The 20,732-nt window shown below is 42.0% G+C and overlaps 1 protein-coding gene across 15 annotated transcripts in view; it reads left to right on the top strand.

Moving 5' to 3' along the window:
- KCNMA1 (potassium calcium-activated channel subfamily M alpha 1) overlaps positions 1–20,732 on the top strand; it is a 557,989-nt gene that overhangs the window by 295,415 nt on the left and 241,842 nt on the right. For all 15 annotated transcript variants that reach the window (XM_083502377.1, XM_083502375.1, XM_083502379.1 and 12 more), the window contains exons 4-5: positions 17,699–17,792; positions 20,615–20,726. In XM_083502377.1, the coding sequence (XP_083358503.1) occupies positions 17,699–17,792; positions 20,615–20,726 (206 nt within the window). The remainder of the gene's footprint in view (positions 1–17,698; positions 17,793–20,614; positions 20,727–20,732) is intronic.

Below are 20,732 nucleotides of genomic sequence, written 5' to 3'. Positions count from 1 at the left end.
TGTTTCTGGGCCCAATTCACTAGTGTTTAAAGCCCTAAATGACGTGGGCACCAAATATCTGAAAAAGGCCACCTTTTAGGTGTTATAACCATTAGAGCAGACCTTCTTGGTAGTTCCACCGCTCTCAGAAGCTTTGGTTTGTGGTGACCTGGGAGAAGGCATTCTCTGTGGCAGCCCATAAGTTGTGGAATTCCCTCGCCAAAGAGGTGTACAGCTTTCACCATATGCTGGAAATGCATCTCTTTACCCTGGCCTAAAGTTTTGTTTTAAATTCTTGTGACCTGCTCTGGGACCTTAGGGTGATGGGCAAGTGATAAATAAATAAACAACAACGAAAACTTGGGGAATAGCTACTCCAGTTCTCATTCTCTAGATAGTCTCTAGATAACACACTTGACCCATCACAGATAGAGATGAACATTCCATTTCATTCTTTCTTTCCAGAGCTTATTTAGCATGCTGCTTCCCTTGTTAGCATAAGAACAGTGTGTTGTTATGCAGTCAGTGTTCAGCCTCAGCCAGAACTGCCTGGTAAAGTCCAGAGAACATAGCAAGGAACAAATACACCAAAGCAAGAGTTTTAAGTTAAAGCTGTTTTTTAGATGGTATCATCCACTGTGTCTGTCTATGCTTACTTTTTTTTATTGTTTTGTTATTATTCTGGTATTGTTTCTCTCTCTCTCTGGTTTTAAAATGTTCTAAGTACTTTGGACGCAGTGGAAAGTCAGAATATACATTTTCTGAAATAGGTAAATTTGACCGATGGTCATGTATTTTCTGGCATATTTAAATCATATTTATCATCTAATATAGCATTCACATAACTGCATAGGTGACCCTTCCAATATCAGCCGAAATGCACTTAGAATCACTCGAAGTTTGTTTGCAATTCACTTACAACTTTTTAATAATAAGATTGCTACTTAAAATAATATAAATTTTAGAAAACTGGCATTACAGGCAAGGCCAGAATATAGACCACAATCCACTGCGGGATGACTGACCGTGTGTTTTTTTTGTTTTGGTAGTGCAGATATTGCTTGCTGTTAGTTATTGCTGGGGTTCTTGCAAATAATATTGGACTAAGTAGACCTTTGGTACAAAAAGACAGTTCTTATGTAAGCATTTTTACTCAGGAGGGTCAGCTAACATAGATTATTTAGGGCTTACTTGTTAAGAGATCCAAAGTATGCACTGTTGCATTTTAATTGAATATGCATTGGTAGACTGTGGGGATTCTATGAGGAAAAAGTAGGCTATGCAAATTTGAAGTCAAGCCACTTCTGGTGTAGCATATAACTTACTAGATTGTGTCATTGTTCTGTTCTAAATTATGGTCTCAGCAGTAGGAGGGCTCCATTCTAAGGAGGACTTCAAGACAAAGGTTCTGATTCCAAGAATCAGAGCAAGAGTTCAGGATCCAAATATCAGCCTGGACAGTTCCATCTGTTGCCCAGGGTAGAGGACTCATAAGAACACGCTTTTCTGAGATCCTTGGAAGATGGGTGGGGAATACAAATGTGAAAGCAGAGACTTGGTTGTTTTTCCTATAACTTTGTGCTACTGTGATACCCAGCTTAAAGACACTTGTAAGCATATTCATTAAAATTATAATAACAAACAAGTAATACTCTAGCAGAACGTTAGTACCGTATTTTTCACTCTATTGGACGCAGTTTTTCCTCTCCAAAAATTGAGGGGAAATGTGTGTGCGTCCTATAGAGCGAATGCAGGCTTGTGCCATAGCCGCGCGCAACCCCTCCGGCAAGGAGAGGCTGCACGGGGCTAAAGGGGAAGCCAAAACAGCGAGCGGGATGGATCCTGCTCGCTGCCTTGCCTTCTTCCATAGCTGCGCGCAACCCCTCGGGTAAGGAGAGGCTGCACGGGGCTAAAGGGGAAGCCAAAACAGCGAGCGGGATGGATCCTGCTCGCTGCCTTGCCTTCTTCCATAGCTGCGCAAAACCCCTCTGGCAGGGAGAGGTTGTGTGCAGCCTGTACGCTGCTCTTTGGGGCTGGGGGGGGGAATAATATTTTTTTCCTTGATTTCCCCCCCTAAAAACTGGGTGCGCCCTATGGTCCGGTGCGCCCTATGGTCCGAAAAATACGGTATACAGTAATGAACATGAAAGCTGGATTTCAGCTGGCCTTGAAACAAAACCTGGGGTGGCTTGCTCCTGTACCTTTGCTAGAGGTTTGATAGAAATCAGCAGATGGAGCTGTTTATGGACTGCAGGTAAGTATAATTACCTGCTCATTGCTGTGGGTCAAGCTGCAGTTAAAAGGACAGCTACAGGGAACAGTTTGAAAGTTGGCAATCTAGATTCTGGCCATGCATTTTATCAGACTGTGTTTCTGTGCAATCCATGGGGCTTGGATATGATACAGCTTGATGGATTGTGCCCAGTGGGTTCCCATTAGTATAAGAGAAATACAATGTGCATTCAACAATTATTATGACAAATGGATGTTTTGTACTTTAGAGTGGAGATTTCTCATTTACCATCATGGCAAAGCTTCATTTTCACTGTCAGCCTTGTGCATTTTAACCAGTGAAATAAGTTATTAATAAGCTAGATGTTTGTGCTTGTATTATTTATCAGAATATGCAAGGGAAAGGAAATCCATTTTTCCTTACCCCATGCATTTAAATCTCTGTTAATGGCTTATCAGACTTGGATCTCTGTTAATGACTTTGTTAATAAAAGAGATGATTATTAGCTGCATGGCATACATTTTTCCAACAGCAGAGAATATTTGTCACCCAAAAACTATCAATAAACACACATTAACTGCTGTTCCAGCTCCTCCTTTAGATGGACTTAATGATGGAGTTTGTAACACCCAAATCATTTGCTTAAGCACATATGTGAGAACTCTGTTTTGTGTGGTGACTTTTTTGAGAATTTTCAGAAGCAATGGACCTTGCTTTGTTCTCTCTCTTACACAGTTCACACTATAATGCATAAAGAAGTTGGACTGTGACCTATGTTTGTGTCTGAATTCTTTGGCTTTACAGCAGGCTTCCCCGACCTGCTCCTCTCCAGATGTTTTGGACTACAACTGCTATCAGCCTGAGCCAGTTTGGCCAATTGTCTGGGATTATGGGAACTGTAGTCCCAAACATTTGGAGGGCAATGGGTTGGGGGAAGTCTGCTTTGGACCACAGGGTGCATTATAAGGAAGAAGCGAGAAATAATGCTTGATGCATAATGGAAGCGGTTAGGACATACATTCCTGAAAGCATTTTCAGTTTCTGGAATGTGTTTCCAGGGTGTAGTGAATATGTACTTAAACCTGCATATATATTATTCTAAAAAACCCTGTTTAAATAGCAAGCTGAATCAGGAAATGTTACTATTTTTTAATGGGCGTTATCCTTCTCCTCTGCCCCCTGCAACTGAAAATTGGCAGATACAACCCATATGTTTTCTTCACTGGATTCATGTTTACAGAATTGAAAAGTACATAATCGTAGGACTCTTTGTTTCCCCCCCAACCCCAGATGTGTGAAATAGTATTCTAAGCAATGTGTAGTTACATATATAATGCCTATGAATAGTGTATATTATATGTGTGTAGCTCGTATTATGTGTATACTGAATGCACTCAACTATTTGGCTTGCGCACCTTAGAAGTTCACAAGCATGACTTCTAAGTTACTTTGCCCCATAGCTCCTTGCCTTGCACAGCTTCAACCAGAACTGCTGGCTTTGTCAGCAGAGCTTATAATTTTATTGAATCAACTAGCGAGCACTAAGCTAACTGTATGCATGCATAGGGCTTGTAGACATACCTGTTCATGTTTGAAAGTGCTTGTATGTGTGTGTGTGGACTTGATCAAATTCAAAAGCTGTTTCTTAGTTACAGTGGAGATCCTTTTAAAAACTGAATGGATACCCTAGTTCTTGTTGAAGGTCATCTGTGATTTAACTGTGCTACAAGGGAAAGAGTTTCAAGCTGCAGGGTTCCATTGAACCGGCTGTCTAAAATTTTAATAGGTTTTTGTAACATTTTCCTGCTGGGCAAATGCTGTCCACAGACACCACTGAACTGTATGGGGCAGGTTTGGGAAACATTTGGCCGTCCAGATGTTGCTATGCTACAACTCACACTGTCCCTGTCCATTGGCCATTCTTGCTAGGGCTGATGGGAATTTTAGTCCAGTGTCAAGACGAGAGGGCCAAATATCCCCCATATCTCGTATGAAGTATAGAGTTTAGGAACCGCTAAACTGTATGTAGTGTTGTATTCAGCATGCTTGGTTTGCAGCCCTCAGAATTAATTTGTTAAAATTCTATCATAGCCTTTCTCCAAGGATTTTTCACTCTCACAACAAACCCATGAGGTATAAGGTTGAGAGATAGTGATTTGTCCAAGGAAGAGATTAAAACCTGGTTTTCCGCATCACAGCCTAGGACTCTAGCCCAGGTCTACACACTTTGTAACAGATACACATATGCTCAGGTCAAACACCATGTGCTGTGGTTTGTCAGGTACACAACCAGTTGTCCCCCCCCCCCACAAAGTCCTAGGCAGACAACTAAAACAGGAGATTTATTGTGCCCCTGGTGAGCCTCCATACATAGTTAATTCACTACTTTCAATTTAGTAGGTCATCAGTTGTGCAAGCCTGCTCTCGGAACATGGTATCACTGTCTTGCGCACTTCTCAGCATTTGGCTCAGGTCCAAAGACCTGCACTGTCAAGGATCATATAATATGGGCAGACAGTTATGAACAAAGAAGTAAAGGTGAGTTTCTGCTAGGAAGTGAGACTAAATAAGTCAAAGTGGGGAAATGCAGAGACAGTCTTTTGTATGTGTGCACATGCACACAAATATACTTGGAAATGTACACTGTTGACTGAGACTCTGATAGCACAGGAATGGCACATGATTTAAAGAAATGCACAGTGCTTTCTGAAGGGCATGCATTTTACAGATGTTCATGTGGGATTTCTTCTTTCAGTTAAGAAAAAAACATTCTGTTCACGCTGCCTCAAGATAAGTTTAAGGATTCCTATAAGGATGGGTTGCTGTTGTTCTCTTGCCAGAGAGAGAGAGAGAGAGAGAGAGAGAGAGAGAGAGAGAATCTGCTCAAGGGATTTCTGCATTTTCAAAGCAATTGTGAAAAAACCAAGTGCTAAATAAAATAAGCTCAGAATTCAGGTCTATGTGGGGCAGAGGGAAATTCTAATTCAGAAGTGCAACTGTGAAAATGAAGCCTGTGAAATATTGAAGACACATGTTTAGGCATGTGGCTTCCAGCAACCTGTTTAGTACTGGGAACCTTCCACTAAAGAGATTGTTTTCATGGCCTAGCCTGGGTGGCACCAGGGCCATGACTTGCTGTACCAGGAACCAAGTGTGAAGTGCATGTTTAGCAACCGGGTTCCCTGCAGTTGGAGAACCAGTGCCTGGAATGCGGCAAGCAAGTGATGTTGCCCTTGTTAACCAATGAAGACTTGCTAGCATTTATACCAACCCAGAGCCAGCAATCAGCCTGCTAAGCGAAAGTGAAATTAGGCACAGATTTCCTTGTAGAAGCTATAGGCATTTCAAGGATTTATAAGCAAAATGTTTCTTCCCTTGAACGTCTTGCTGGGAGCATAATGATCTTCCAAACTTTCCCATGTGATGTTTTCTACGTGTCATGTTTTCCACATAGGAGAGCTTTCGTATCATAACAGATCACCACGTGAAGTGGTTTCTGGTATGGGCACTGGGTTCTAGATGAGATCACACTGGGATAGTTCTGACTATATTTAATGCTATTTCAGTGGGGCTTACACAGGAGAACTCCACTGTGTGTGTGTGTGCTGGTGGGGAGGGGAGCCCACAGATTCTGTTTTTGTGCAAGGAATGTGCTTTGAAGTAACTTGGGAAGTACTGAGATTACACTGCTGTTATTCATTCAGGGATAAATGACTTGTGACTGCCTTTTCCAGTGTGCCCAATTTTAATTGACGTTTAAAGCTCTTCTGAGAAAGGGCTCCCGAAATACTTGCCTCTTGTGAATGGTCCTAACATTTACATAGAGTGACCACCTTTTTATAGAGTACAGCCATAGAGCGCAACATTACTGGTACTATTTACTCGTAAATACCATTCAGTATTTCAGTCATTGAGTGCAACTCCATTGACATAGCCTCACATAATATTTTTGCTGCTAGGCTATCCCACTTCAGATGGGGGAATGTTTGAATATTTCACCCATATAAAACTCATTCAAAACTAATATGATGGAGGGAAAGGTTTTAGCACTCATGATGCAAAGTTTTAAAAATAGGGTTGGGTATTCAAACATGAAATAACCACTCCTCCAACCATCAGTGTGAAAAGCTGCAGTGTATGATATTGGATAATGCGCTTCTGCACTAAGTTGTGGGATTCTGGAGATGTACAGATGAGGTGGTCAAGCAAATAACATTATCTGTGGCTTGTTGGAGTTAGTACTGATTCTTTTCAAGCTGCAGAAAGGTCATTCATCTGCTAAGGAGCAAGGAAAGCTTGAGCACCCTCTAACTTACCTTCCAGTTGGTTCAATACATTGCACATTGATACCTGCGGAAAGTAAAATGCTTTCAGATTTGGCAGGCGCTGTGCTGGGAAGCCACCTTGAAATTTATTTGTTTTAACAATTGGAGCTGTTCCTCAATTGCTTAGTAAGGTGGACGTTTTAAGAATGGGTGTGTGCTGATACCTAATCAATGCCTTGTGGTTTTTTCCTGGATTTTCAAAATGCCGTAAAAAACAACAACAAGGTCTGCTTTTGTGCTATGTACAGTGTATTTTTACATCAGTATAAACTTTACAGCCTATGTCTTCATTGCTGAAATAACCCACCTCTTTCATATCAACTCTTACCTAGGAGCCGCTCTGCAGACTCATTGATGTAGGTTCCCCCTCCCTCTGCATGGCAGCCAAAACCAAGCTGTTGGTTTCACTGCATGATGCAACCTCATATGTTGGGGGTCTTCTAAGACCAATGTAAACTTTGTCCGCATAGTGCTTGGTGCATGCCAACATGCTTATTCTAACAGCCAGTACACTGAATGCGATTCTAAGCATTAAGTGCATGAACCCAATTTGAGACCATGGATCTGTGATAACTTGAGTTTAAATTATGGCTATGATGTTTCATATTTTGATGGGACTAATGAGGCAGTCTGTCTTTCAAGTTAGACCCCTCGTTGGCCCCGCTCTCACTTGATGACTTCCTATTATTGTTGGCTAGATAGTGAATGACGTAAGCAAATATTTTAGATTTCACAGGGGGAGCAGGTGGAAGAGGAAGCATAGAAATCTTGACTCACACTAGCCCTATCTCTTCTGTACTTCATGTCTTTATATTAATCCAAATTTCATTTGCTTAGTTAGAGCCCCTTCCTAAACATCTCTGTTGCACTGAAAGTGAGATGGCTTAAAGGGAATAAATACACATCTTTGGGATGGAGTCCTGTCTTTCTCTTTTGTTCCTCTGTAAAAAGCACTTTGTTCATTGCTGGCACTATAATAAGTAAACATATGTAACATGATAAAGGTCAAATATTTTTGCCAGTTGCCAGACCTGTTATAGGCACCATGCATTCAGCTGCTGGAACTGGGAGGAGGCAATGTATGCTGTTTGGAGGTACAATGATACGAAAAGGAGAAAATAGGGAAAGAGACAGTATTGTGGTCTTTGGAATGAGAAGCAATATAGGTCCTGAAGCAAGAGAGTGGAAGCTGAGAAGTATGTAGGATCAGGTTCCATCAGAAACATGTTGAGTCCTTGAAAAAAGATGGCATTGCCATTGGTTTACTGGCCCTGCTCTTGTACAAGCCTGGTGTACAGAATGCAGCAGTAAGAATTCCCCATCACTCACATCTCCGTGCCAAGGAAAGCTTCACCTGCAACAATTCTGCCTGTCAGGCTGCTGTTAAAGGCATTGGAGGAAAGCCTGTAAAAGAATTAGCAACTGGGCCCAGTTCTTAAATCATCTCTGACCACTGACCTTGCCAGCTATAGCTGCTGAGAGTTTGAATATGCTTGAAAAGTTGTCTTAGTTTGCTTGTTACAAGTACTTGAGCAAAAACAGTCCAGTCCTTACTATAAAAGGGGGAAGGGGTCTTACTCCTTTGAATGGAATGTTTCCAGGTAAGTATACTTAAGACTACAACCTCAATCAGCAAAACAGTGTATGAGATTTGAAATGAAGAATTCACCACACAATCTGGTATGTGTTTGCTTACAAGTATGTCCTATTGTGTTCAATGAGGCTTACTGTCTAGTCACTATGTTTAAGACTGCAGTCTTCATCTCTCAACCATCCTAAAGAGCACTACATTAATTTTCTTTTTGAAAAGCCTTAGTGAAAATGCATTCTAAAAATCAGGAGGAAATGAAAAATTTACCAGCACTTTAGCAAAATGGTTCTTGATTGACTGCTGTCACTGGCTACTTTCAGATCATTGTAAGCCTCCATTTGGTACCAGAGATTGGTCACACAGCTTTTGTCTGCATTCTCTCTTGCAATGTAATAATCTGCCTGTTTTCATTTCAAGATTGATTGCTATTCTGTAGAAGCCCATGACAAATGGGAGGGAGAAAAGTGCATGTTTTAAACTTGCGAAAAGAGCTTTGAATGATGCCAGTATTTTATTGCTATCTTGAGCATGAAAATGAAAATTATGTAGATGGAAAAGATTGCAAAGGTGCAAAGAAAAACATCTTAGTCATTTGTCTTTTACAGAGGTTAGTGGAAATATTTGTTTGTTTATTTAAACATTTATACACCTCATTCTCTGTCACAAAGGCAGTCTATAATCTGCCCTAAAACCATCTAAAAGCCATCTCTCTCTCTCTCTCTCTCTCTCTCTCTCTCTCTCTCACACACACACACACACACACACACACACACTACAATAAAGCAAATACAAAAAACAACAAGAAATGTAGTCTGTAGAAATTCAAGTAAAATATAAATAGAACAGCATCATCTAATAGCTAGCCAGCTGAAAGTCTGATTCTGAGCTTATGGTTGAAGGACAACAATGACGGAATCAATGTGCATTTCAGAGCATGGATGCCAACATAGCAAAGGCATAGTCCTGTTCTTACACAGGTAATGGGTATAGTCCCATTTCACTGAATGGGAAGGAAGTGGTTTTATGCAGGATGGAGTTAGTAAAGTATAAAGGCCATTTCTTTGCTTTAAAATGTTTTCTCTTGCTTTTATTAGACAGCAGGAGAGATGGTGCTTTCTCAGTCCTCATTTAGGACAGGACCGACTAGCCTGTGGCCCAACAGATGTTGTTGGACCAGCTCTCATCACCCCAACCATTAGCCTTGGTGTCTCGATGGGAGCTGCAGCCTAAAACAGCTAAAGGGTGTCATGTTGGGGAAGGCTGCCCTATGAAATGTTTTCACCTGAGTCTCATAGCTTTCCTTTGGATAATGTGTGGAATGATGAAACCTTGCCCCCTCCATATGATTCCTTCGGGCAGGGGAAGATTACTAGTGTTATGTGGCTACTATTTTAAAGGCACTGTTTGTCACATGGCTTTCCATGGAAGCCTGGAATTCCTTGAAAACTTACCAAGGGCTCTCCAGTGAAAAGAACAGTAATAGCACATTGCCGAGAGATAGATGATCACCACTGCCAATGTTCTGCAATAGGCAGATGATGGAGCATTTTGAGTGCATTGTAAGCCATGCTTTCAGAACAAACAGGGATTCCTTGCTGGACCTCAAACTGGAAAAAAACTCCATTTTGAAAGTAGAAGACCGGAAAGATGTGTCAGATCCCTGTTTTAGTCAATGGGATCACTACAGTGAGCCTCTGTGGTTAGCAAGTAGCTTTGCCTGAGGCACGCTTTGAAGGATCTATTTGCCACAAGTTCTGCCCCCTTGCACCCCTTTTTGCATTTTAACAGCCAACGGGGATGGGTAGATCTTGCTGATGAGCTCCAGGTTAAATGACTAGTAACTCATCCTATGTGGTCTGACAGCGGAAAGAGAGTAGAGGGCTACAAGAGTTGAGCCTGAGCAAGTGCATCCGCAGCACCATACATTTAGACTTCATAGTGTTAAATTTCAGGATTTCCACTAAATTCAAGCCTGAAGAGTAAGAGATTTGACAAGTGCATCTTTTTGGTCTTACTGTTGCGCCACTGAAGACCTCAGCGCAGAATGCAGCAGCAGATGACAAAATTACATTTCCATGGAAGGCTGATACATCGTCACACACTTGCATGGTGAAAACAGTAAATCACTGTTCTGCTCCCAAGAACAATTTACTGTTCTGAATCAGCAGATGAGACAGAAGTCTATAATCAATATTTGTTTTGTTATAGCTGAGTTTTTCATGTCAGCCCCAAATTTAGTCTGGTATTGATAATAAACTGACTACCATGAAAAGAAAATATAAAATATTATTAATCAAGTTTGGCAGGCGTAGCCTTTGGCACTCAATCTATAAGAGGTCACCAAGCCTTATTGTTCAGACTCATTAGTCACTTACCTTCTCTACAGAATTAGATATATCATGTGCAACCTACATGAATCACTCTCTCTTTGTGTTCTATATATCTAATCAATCACCTAGCTTCTGGGACATTGGGTAGATTTCAATTGATGGTGTTGTGCTCATGGGAGGACTTTTGATCAAGCAGATCGGAAGAAAAGAGTAGACATACTTTTGTCAATCTGCTCCTGAGGGTGGTGGGGACAAAGTGGAAGGTGGTGTGGGAAGGAGGGAATCTGCATAAATGTCCTCGTCCATTTGTGAAGAAGAAGAGTTTGGATTTGATATCCCACTTTATCACTACCCTAAGGAGTCTCAAAGCTGCTAACAATCTCCTTTTCACTTCTTCCCCCACAACAAACACTCTGTGAGGTGAGTGAGGCTGAGAGACTCAGAGAGACGTGTGACTAACCCAACGACACCCAGCAGTTGCATGTGGAGGAGCGGGGAATCAAACCTGGTTCACCAGATTACGAGTCCACTGCTCTTAACCACTACACTACACTGGTGGATCAAAAGCCCTTTTGGGCATGCAAGGGCACCAAGTGGATTGCACCCGTTCATTCTACAATTTTTAGAGATTTGTCAGAAGTTGCACACCCTGCAGTATTGCCAACTGTTGATTCAGGCTGAGGTCCAAAGGATCATGCAGCTGGTTCTGTGTGCCCAAGTGAGCTTCCCTTGCCACATGGAAACTGAAATGACTTTCTATGGCAAAGGGAGCGTACAGTGGTACCTCGGTTTATGAACTTAATCCGTTCTGGAGGCCCGTCCTTAAACCGAAACCATTCTTAAATTGAGGTGTGCTTTCCCTAATGAGGCCTCCCGCCGCCAGTGTCCTTCCACCGTTCAGATTCCATTCTTAGACCAAGGTAAAGTTCACAAACCGGGACACTACTTCTGGTTTTGCGGAGTTTGTAAACTGAATAGTTCGTAAACAGGGCTGTTCTTAACCCGAGGTACCACTGTAGTTGCTACTCAAAGCCAGACATTTCATTGTGGTGTGTCTGTTGGGTAGGGCTCATGGATTGTTTCCTCTTTGAACTAAACAGTATTGTGATTTTTGTCATGGCCCTTCAGTGATGGAGGAGGAAGGAAAATGGCAGCATTTATAATTAAGCAGGATCATTGAGATCAAAAGGCAACTACTGGACTCATCCTGCTATAGCCACATTTGTTCAAAATAGTCCCAGCCTTACACCTCTCTCTCTCTCTCTCTCTCTCTCTCTCTCTCTCTCTCTCTCTCTCTCTCTCTCTCTTACACACACACACATACTTCTTAATTCTGTAGACAGATACACCCATGTACTTTATAGAGGTAAAAGGAATAAATATCAATGACTTCTCACTCCCTACACTGCAGACATGTGTCCTGAAATATTGGGTTGGGGCAATTGGCCGCAATCTGTGTTCTGCTATTATTACTACTATTATTAGTGTTCTTGCTGTTATTTGAACTTCTTTGTAACTATTTTTAAACAAAAAACCCTGAAAACAACTTACAAACGTACATTAAAACCAGGATACAACTAAAACAGTGTAAAAGCTAAAAAGCACCAGTTGGCTTAAGTGCATGGCTTTGGGTAAGCAAGTAGCAGAAACCATAATAGTAATAGCAGAACAGTGCATTACTCATACCATGCAAATGAATGGGCTCCAGGAGATAAACTTGCAGTCAGTCACTTTGCTCTTCCATGGGTTTTGTTTGTTACTCCCACAGCCACACTGACAAATGCTTTGGCGTAACATGTTGTCTAAATCTAGGTTTGTGGTCAAGCCATAGCCAAGGTTTATACTGGCCATTGCTTTTCACTGGGCAGCTAGATGGGTGTCTCAGATTTGGAGACATCCATAAATTCATCATTGACTTGCAAAGTAACAAATCTAGTTCTCTTGCACGATAGAATTAGAACAGAAGCAAGGAATTGAGGATAATTTGGGACCAAGACTTGTTGGAACCCAGAGGTGGCTCAGTTGTGAGGCAAGGAGAAGTAGCACATTTTGGACACCACTGGATTTTGGATTCTTTAATGTGGAGCCGAGCGGAGGAAGTGTTTATGAATATAATGGTGATGAAAAGGAAAAGCATGTTGGAGGTTTATTATATATTCATGCTATCGTTATTGTTGAATACTGCTTGTAAAACTGCTGCTACTGCTGTTTCTGCTGCTGCTGCTGCTACTCATAAATTTATTGTAGCCAAAGACCATGACAAACATATGTTAAGCGATAGTATTAATAAAATAATACAAAGCATACCTCCATAATACAGGCATACCTTGTTTTACTGTGCTTCGATTTGTTGCTCTTCACAGATATTGCTGCTTACAAGGGCATGGGCGCAGCTGCAGGCAGCCAAACTGCTTCTGTTATGCTTTGTTCTCAAGAGTGGCTACCAAGGGGGAAATTTGGTGTTTCTAATTAGTTGCAGATCCCTTCAGGATTCTGTTCAGAAGAGCTAATACCTTAGCTAACTGTTTTTCAAGGTCAAAGCACATACCCCACAAGTGTCCTGGGAAAACTGGGACATCCAAAGTTGGGGGGGTAGAGAGAGGGAGAGAAAGGCAGTCATTTTGAGTAGCATGATCTTGTGTGATTTCACAGCACTATTGCCCACCATCACCAAAAAAGGGCTGTAGTCTAAGGCTGTGCCCCAGCATAGATTTCTGGACGAAATATGGCAAAGGAGTTCTGGATGCTTTATCTAAGGCACTGCAAGTTTGTGCTTATGTAGTAACCATGTTAAAACTTCAGAGTATCCATATTCAGTCAATATGGCCTTCTAAGCATTTCTTATCAGTTAAAAAAACACCTAGTCTGAACAGCTGCTCTCCCAACACCTGCTCCACACCTGCCCTCCAGTTAAAATATATGGCTTTGAAGCCCATGTAGAAGTTAAATAGATAAAACATGTATGTTCTTTGCCTGTTTGTAGCAATTAACATTAACTGCTGAGCCAACTGGCGTTAAGACTGTTCAGACAGAAACAATCCACTGGCAAGCTCCCGCTATGCAGCAGCGAAATGAACAGAAATTGTGCAACAACATTATTATTTCCCATGGCGCTTGCATAGCAAAGCTTCCTAGTGGAACATAGACCTTGAGGAACTTTTACTCAGAGTTGATGCATTGAAATTAGTGGACTACGTTTAGTTGTGTTCATACATTTCAAAGGGTTTACTCTAAGTATTAAAAAAAAAGTTGTCTACAACCCAGTGACTTGGGTTTGATCTGGTTATGCCTGTGTGGCATCTCATACCACGGTGTTAACTGGGTATACATGTATATGTCTTTGAATTTCAGGCATCTACAAAACCATTTGGGCTTCCATTTGCAGTTAATCTTTCTCTTGATTATATATTAATGTGCTGGTGATATATCTCCTTCTTTCGCATTTGCTGTTTATCAATGCCACCTTCTGCAGTCGCCCCAATTTTCATGTTTCATTTAAGTTTTAATGACAACCCGCCCAGTCAGCACTCTTTCTAATTGTTAATTGGAATGCTGTAGAGGTTTTCAAGACTTCCCCAGCGCACTGCTAATTAATTCCCAGCAAGTTTGTAGGACGGCAGGAAGAAACTACAGAAAACCGCTGTATAGGGCCTTCTGTTTTGTGCATCTTGTCTGGGATACTGTGGTTCATTTAATAGCCCTGTTGATGCATAAATAAACAACTTATTCTGGGTTATTCATGTTATGAGTTGGGCAGGGTGGGATAGAAGGAAAGGTGATCGATTGATGTAGCTGAATTGGCCTAAAGTGGAACAAAACGAAACAAAAATACGTATTTTTTAAATTCTGCTATTCATTCAGCATTCTGTCCTCAGCTGCCTGTGAGAAACCAGGGAGCAGAACGAGAGCACAAGAGCGCACTGCCCTCCTGTGGTTTCCAGAAACTGCTATTCAGAAGCATTCCTTCCCCCAACTGTAGAGGTAGAGCATAGCCATTATGGCTAGTAGCCATTGATAGAACATCAATTTGCCCAATCTTCTTTTGAAGCCTTCCAAGTTGGTTGCCTCCACTGCCTCCTGGGCGAGCGAGCTCCATAGTTCTTGACTATGCACTGTGTAAATAAGTATTTTCTTTTAACTGCCCTAAATCTCCCAGCATTCATCTTTATTGGATGTGCACAAGTTCTAGTGCTGTGGAAGAGGGATGCATAGTTTTATAAACTTCTAGCATGTCACACCATATCCGCCTTTTCTTTAAACTTAAGAAGTTACAGGTACTGTAACCTTTTCTCATGGGGGGAGCCACTACACCCCCTCGACCTTTTCCAACTCTACAATATCTGTACTGAGGTGAAGCAACCTACTGTCAGGATCTTAAAGGCTAAGCTTGTGTTTAAGAGGTGTTTGGTATGCGATGATTGTATTTGTGGTGTCACAGCTTAGCTTTGTGTAACAGCAATCCCACGTCAGGGGTTTGCTGTAACTCTGCGCTTGTCATGGTAAATATGTACAATTAGTGTTTTGGGTTTTTTTTAGAGGAAATGTATGGAAGGCTCATTACTCCACCCTCATTGCCAAGTAATTTCCTGAAGGGAAAAGAGAGAGTGATGTCCCGTGGCAGCCATTTCACTATCCACTCTTGCCATGTGATAATTTCGACTATCACTTCGTAAACACAGGGCTGGATCCAGACTGATAGTTATGCCTAAACCCCATTGAATTCAGTGGACTCTAACTCTCAGTCTGGATTCAGCCCATAGTCTGGGAACTTGACAATAGTTACTTCCACTGCAACTAGTCCTTTGCAGAATGGTTCCATACAACTGTGCTTTTTCATGTGTTGTCTGTTTACCTTCGGTTGACTGCAGATTTCTGTGATGATGATAGTCTGGAATGAAATCAGTATGTGAAAATAAGCCCCTACCCAGTGTCTCTGACAATCTTGGACTACTAGTAGTATACCATTTTAGACTGCACAATATTGGACTACAATACTGGGGCACTTTAGACTGCAGGGGAGGGGAGGGGAAAACATGTCTGAATCATCTTCATTGACAATTCCCCTCACATATCTGAAAGGAGGCTAGCTAGAACTCATCTCCTTACTAGTTTTTGCATTGGAGAAGCTTCTGTTGGAAGGGTTGCTTTGTGGACATCAGAAGAAGCTTACAAAGCAGATGCATTAATGTCTCACACTTCTGCTTTTCCCGTTTCTGTTACAATGACAATGTGGGAGCTTGCACATTTCATCCCTTGCCAGGTCCATGGTTTTCAGATACTTGGAGGACCTGGAAGTGGGTGAGATGCCTGACTCTCATTCTGCATACTCCGGGAAAAGTGTGTGTGTGGGGGGGGACAGGACTGAAAGCAGAAGTTTTCCCCTGTTCTGGTTTCCTCAATTTTCTCTAATGTATTAAAGCAAGATTTATTTTCGGTTGCTTTGCTACCGAGACAATGTGAGATACTAACAACAATACCACAAATATACCGTTTTGTCCTTTATTTATTGCAATTGATACTCTTTCTATAAGACTTGCGTGTTTAATTATTTTGATGCAACATTTGCAAGTAGTATTTCAAAACACTGTGAATATGGCGTTGGTTGCTACCAAGTCTTCTTAGAACTGTGCGTCACTGCCCTTCAGGGAAATGTTGGCAACTATAAACATGCCTGAGGATAAAGCGGGGGCATGCTATTATCGGACTTGTTTGAGCTGCGATGTTTGCAAGTAAATGGGAACCTGGCTGCATGTGTAATACCCTCAAAATCCAGCTAATTTCCTTCCCTGCCTTCAGTTAGGTCAGCAACATTCAGAATGCACAGAACCTTGCTTGTTTAGCAATTTAGCCTTGCACCTTCAGATGTAGCGCTATACTAACTGGTATGATATATGTAGTGATTTATTTGTAAAAAGAAGAGTCATGGAATTTCTCCGTAATTGTCATTTTCCTTCCCGTTACCTCAAGCGTGTATTTTTTACATCTCCTTCCCAGAATTAAGTAACTTCTAAGCATCATTCCTGACCTCTGTATGGTTATGCTGACTGAATGGTAACTTGTCACAAATCTTGGGACATGCTACTTAACCTGGGGACTGTGATCTGCAGTCTTTCCAACCATCTCATAGGACCATCACAAATAAATCACAACACACACACACACACACACACACACGTGCATATTTTTCAATTTGCTGCAATCTGTTTTATTGAAGCATGCCACAGTACCAGTTTGTATAGAGTATGCTAGAGAGTTGGATGTGCCCCTTTTAAAAAAAAGCAAAACAAGATTTTGCAAGGCTGCCTGAGAAAGAGAGGGGAATCTGAAATCTGCATGTGAAAATTAACCCTTAGAGTCCTGCTTCTACTCCTTTAATTTATGTTGGTCTGCATTAATTCTAACAGCAGGCTATGCTCTTCTTTCTACTAGATTCATGGTACTGTATTTGTAAAGAAGCAAACAAGTATCTCCCCCAAGTTGCTAATATCCATAAGCAACTCTTTTTATATTACATTAACCAGAAAGGGGAGTGCGTAATATAAGATGGCATTAATTTGGTGGGGGCTCTTTTTAGAAAACTTTCTGAAATTGTTGGTGTTACTGATTTACAAGATGATGTTTCATCCAAAATACACAAAACTTTTTATAATGAAATCACGTTTGCTAGATTTTGGGTTGCCAGCTAATGGGGTGTGTGTGTGGCATGCTCTTGTACCTTTAGCAGCAGCTGAATCTGCAGGAATTAGCAGATGAAGCTTTTCGCATGCATAGGCACCTACTGTTGCCTGCAGAGCCACCTGCTGTAACAGGCAGAGGAACAAGACCTGCTAAAAAGTTGGCAACCCAAATTTGATGATTGAACTGTTATAGCTTTATGTACCCGGTAGAAAGAAGCCAGTTCTTTAAGGGTTAATGAGGGATTGAGGAATCCTAAGAGATTTTCCTGCTTGTCATTCCTTAAAAGTGCCTGCATGTTTCTGCTCACCTGTTGCAACTAACAGGTGAACAGTAAGAATGGCTGACAATACGAAAACAATGTTCCAAATATTATTATTTCTTTCAATGCCTGCGTGCTTTAGAAATAATGGAAGAGCCAGAAGCAGCGTATAATGACTGAATCCTGTCCATTCTCTAATCGAAATGCTAACAGTGGCCAGCTGACGTTACTTTTGCCATACTTCTGATATGCAAACTTCATTCCCTTTAGTTTACTCTGGTCTTTTTTTCTTTTCTCAAATAGCCCAATAGAATCTTGCCAGAATTTCTACAAAGATTTCACGTTACAGATAGACATGGCTTTCAACGTGTTCTTCCTGCTCTACTTCGGCTTGCGGGTAAGTGCAAATCTCCATATTGCTTGGCTTGAGGGGAGGGTGAGGTGCCACAGTGTTTTTTCCCCAGAGGCACTTGTGGGGATAACCGGGGGGGGGGGGGGGGAGCCAGCGGCCTAAAAGTGTCAAGCAGCAACATACTGCTATGGATGCACAAAAGTGTACGAAGGCCATCATAGTTGCCAGTACCTTTTGAGTAAATTGGTTTTCATGTGTGGTAGGTGGGTTTGCTTTTTATTTTTTGTTTATATTTGGGAAGCCAAGTTTGTCAAATTAAAATACAGTGGTACCTCGATTTTTGAACATCTCGGAAGTCGGAACATTTTGGTTTCCAAACGCGAAAACCCATAAGTAACTGCTTCGGTTTTCAAAAGCTTTTCGTTTGAATGTGCTTCCATATTGAGTTTTCCGTAAGTAAATGCTTCTGGAAGTAAATGCTTCAGTTTTTGAACGTTTCGGAAGTTGAACGGTCTTCCAAATGCATTATGTTCGAAAACCAAGGTACCACCGTACCACATCCATAAAGGTTTTTATAAAATAAAATAAAATAAAATAGGCTATTGCCCTTGAATGGGAAGACTTTTCTCTAGCCGTGTTGAGAACAGGAATTGCTTCAATAAACCTTTGCTCCATGATAAAGAGGTTTATGGATTTATTGTGCAACAGCAGTGCTCTCTCTCTCTCTCTCTCTCTCTCTCTCTCTCTCTCTCTCACACACACACACACACACACACACACACACACACTGTGTTTGTAGCAGATCTTACTCCATCCACCATCAGTCGCTTATAAGAATGATAATTTATACCCTGCCCATCTGTCTGCATTGCCCCAGCCACTCTGGGCAGCTTGCAACACATATAAAAGCAAAATAAAACATTGAACATTAAAAACTTCCCAAAGGTGCTTGCTGCACGCACCACAATCTCATAGCAGCAGGATACTCCTGAGATTCCAGAGTTTGCTTCCTTGGAATGAATGTCTATGAATACAACGGTGATACAGCATGGTTTTGTTTACACATATCTACAACCAGAGCATGGGATGGAGAGGCTCACTGCACTAACATTCCCAAGAGCTCTTATCCCCCGCATTGGGTTTCCTGGGAGGCCCTAAGCCTGCAACAAAGTGAAACAAGCCTTTGTGTCTCCACTTTCCAGCAGTGGTGGAGCTTCATGCTCCGGCACCGGGGGCGGAGAGCAGGGGGGCGGGGCTGGCGCACGTTCCAGGGGCGGGGCGCGCCGCCTGCAGGGGGGCAGCCACAATGGCACCCTGGGGATCGCGCTGCCGGGGGCGGTCCGCTCCCCCTGCACTCTTCTTCCTCCGCCAGTGCTTTCCAGCATCAGCTAATAGCAACAGGGAGCATTCTTCAGTACTAGGAAAAAAATATACCAGGTGGACACACCACACTTACTCTCACTTCACATTTAGAAGGTACCTGCAAATTTTGACCCATAACTTTCTTCCTAGGTGGGCTGGAAACTCCCCCCCCCCCATGAAAGCTCAGAGTCCAGGGCACCTTCCCAGGGGAACCATTGAAAGCCTTTATGGGTTGGTGGCACCTGCTACAGAGTAGACAAATTAATCCCATTGTCTGGATAGGGAGCTGCCTGGTTACTTGATACATTCTCCCCATCCACCCACCCACCCTGCCCCACCCATTCCTTTTGGTGTAACAGATATTTGTCAAAGCATATTATTATTATCATTGTCATTAAAATATTTATACCACCCTGCATCTGTAGATTTCAGGGCGATTCACACACACACAAAAACAAGACAAAAACACCAAGTACATAATAAAAATAAGAACAAAAACAAAGCAAACCAATAACCCCCTACCACTCCCACAAACACATTTAAAAGGATATAGGATGTTAGTCAGCCAAAGGCCTGGTCCCTGGCACTTAAAGGTGTATAATGAAGGTGTGAAGTGAGCCTCCCTGGGCAGAACATTCCACAAGTGGAGAGCCATTGCAGAAAAGGCCCATTTTCGTGTTGCCACTCTCCATACCTCTCACGGAGGAGGCACACGAAGAAGGGCCTCAGCTGACGATCACAGGATCCGGGTAGGCTCATATGAAGAGAGGTGGTCTCTGAGGTTCTGTGGTCCTGAGCAGTAAAGAGTTGGTGCTCAGCTCAAGTCTTATTTCATGTGAAGAATGCCATTTTAACCATTTTATTTTGTTAGCTTTTAAACATTTAAAAATTGCAAGCCAATGGAGTGTAAAGGCTTCCATGTTCAACTGAGCACTGAATTTGAACTGGAGTAAAATGTGAGAAAGGCGATTTAAGTAGTACCCCCAAAGGGTGATTTTTTGTTTGTTTGCATTGGACCAAAAATCCAAACCAGTTTTCACTTTCAACCCAAGGATAGAGGGGTGGGGGGAGGTCTAAAGGCACCAGACAGGGCCAGTCCACCCAATAGTCAGGGTGAGGGTAAGCCCCTTGCCACAGATAACACATCATACAGTTGCATGGGGGGGGGTAACCTTTCACTGCTGGGGAGTTTTTGTGTGCATGTTTGCAATTGTATCTTCATGTATTTTACATGAAAATGTATTTTACAAAGGGTTCTTCGGGTGGGAAGAGTGCACCCTTAAAAAACAGGTTTATTTTTTAAAAAAACACACGAATTAGTCAATTAATTAATGAATTAAAATGAATAAGCAGGTGTATTTTAATTAGAGGTCACGAAACAATGCCTTAATTATTGCCAAGGGACAAACAGAAAATCTGTTGTATCTTTCATAAGGAATCCCCACCCCCCCACCCCACCCCCCTACAAGAACCAGTATCCTTATCCTCTTCATTTCCCTCCCCAGTTCATAGCAGCCAACGACAAGCTATGGTTCTGGCTGGAAGTAAACTCGGTGGTAGATTTCTTCACAGTCCCTCCAGTGTTCGTTTCAGTGTATTTAAACAGAAGTTGGCTGGGTAAGT

This window comes from Podarcis liolepis (assembly GCF_965112155.1).
Source record: "Podarcis liolepis genome assembly, chromosome: 5".
Taxonomy (NCBI): Eukaryota; Metazoa; Chordata; class Lepidosauria; order Squamata; family Lacertidae; genus Podarcis; species Podarcis liolepis.
The sequence above is the reverse complement of the archived record's forward strand: the minus strand, read 5'-3'. Positions and strand labels throughout refer to the sequence as shown.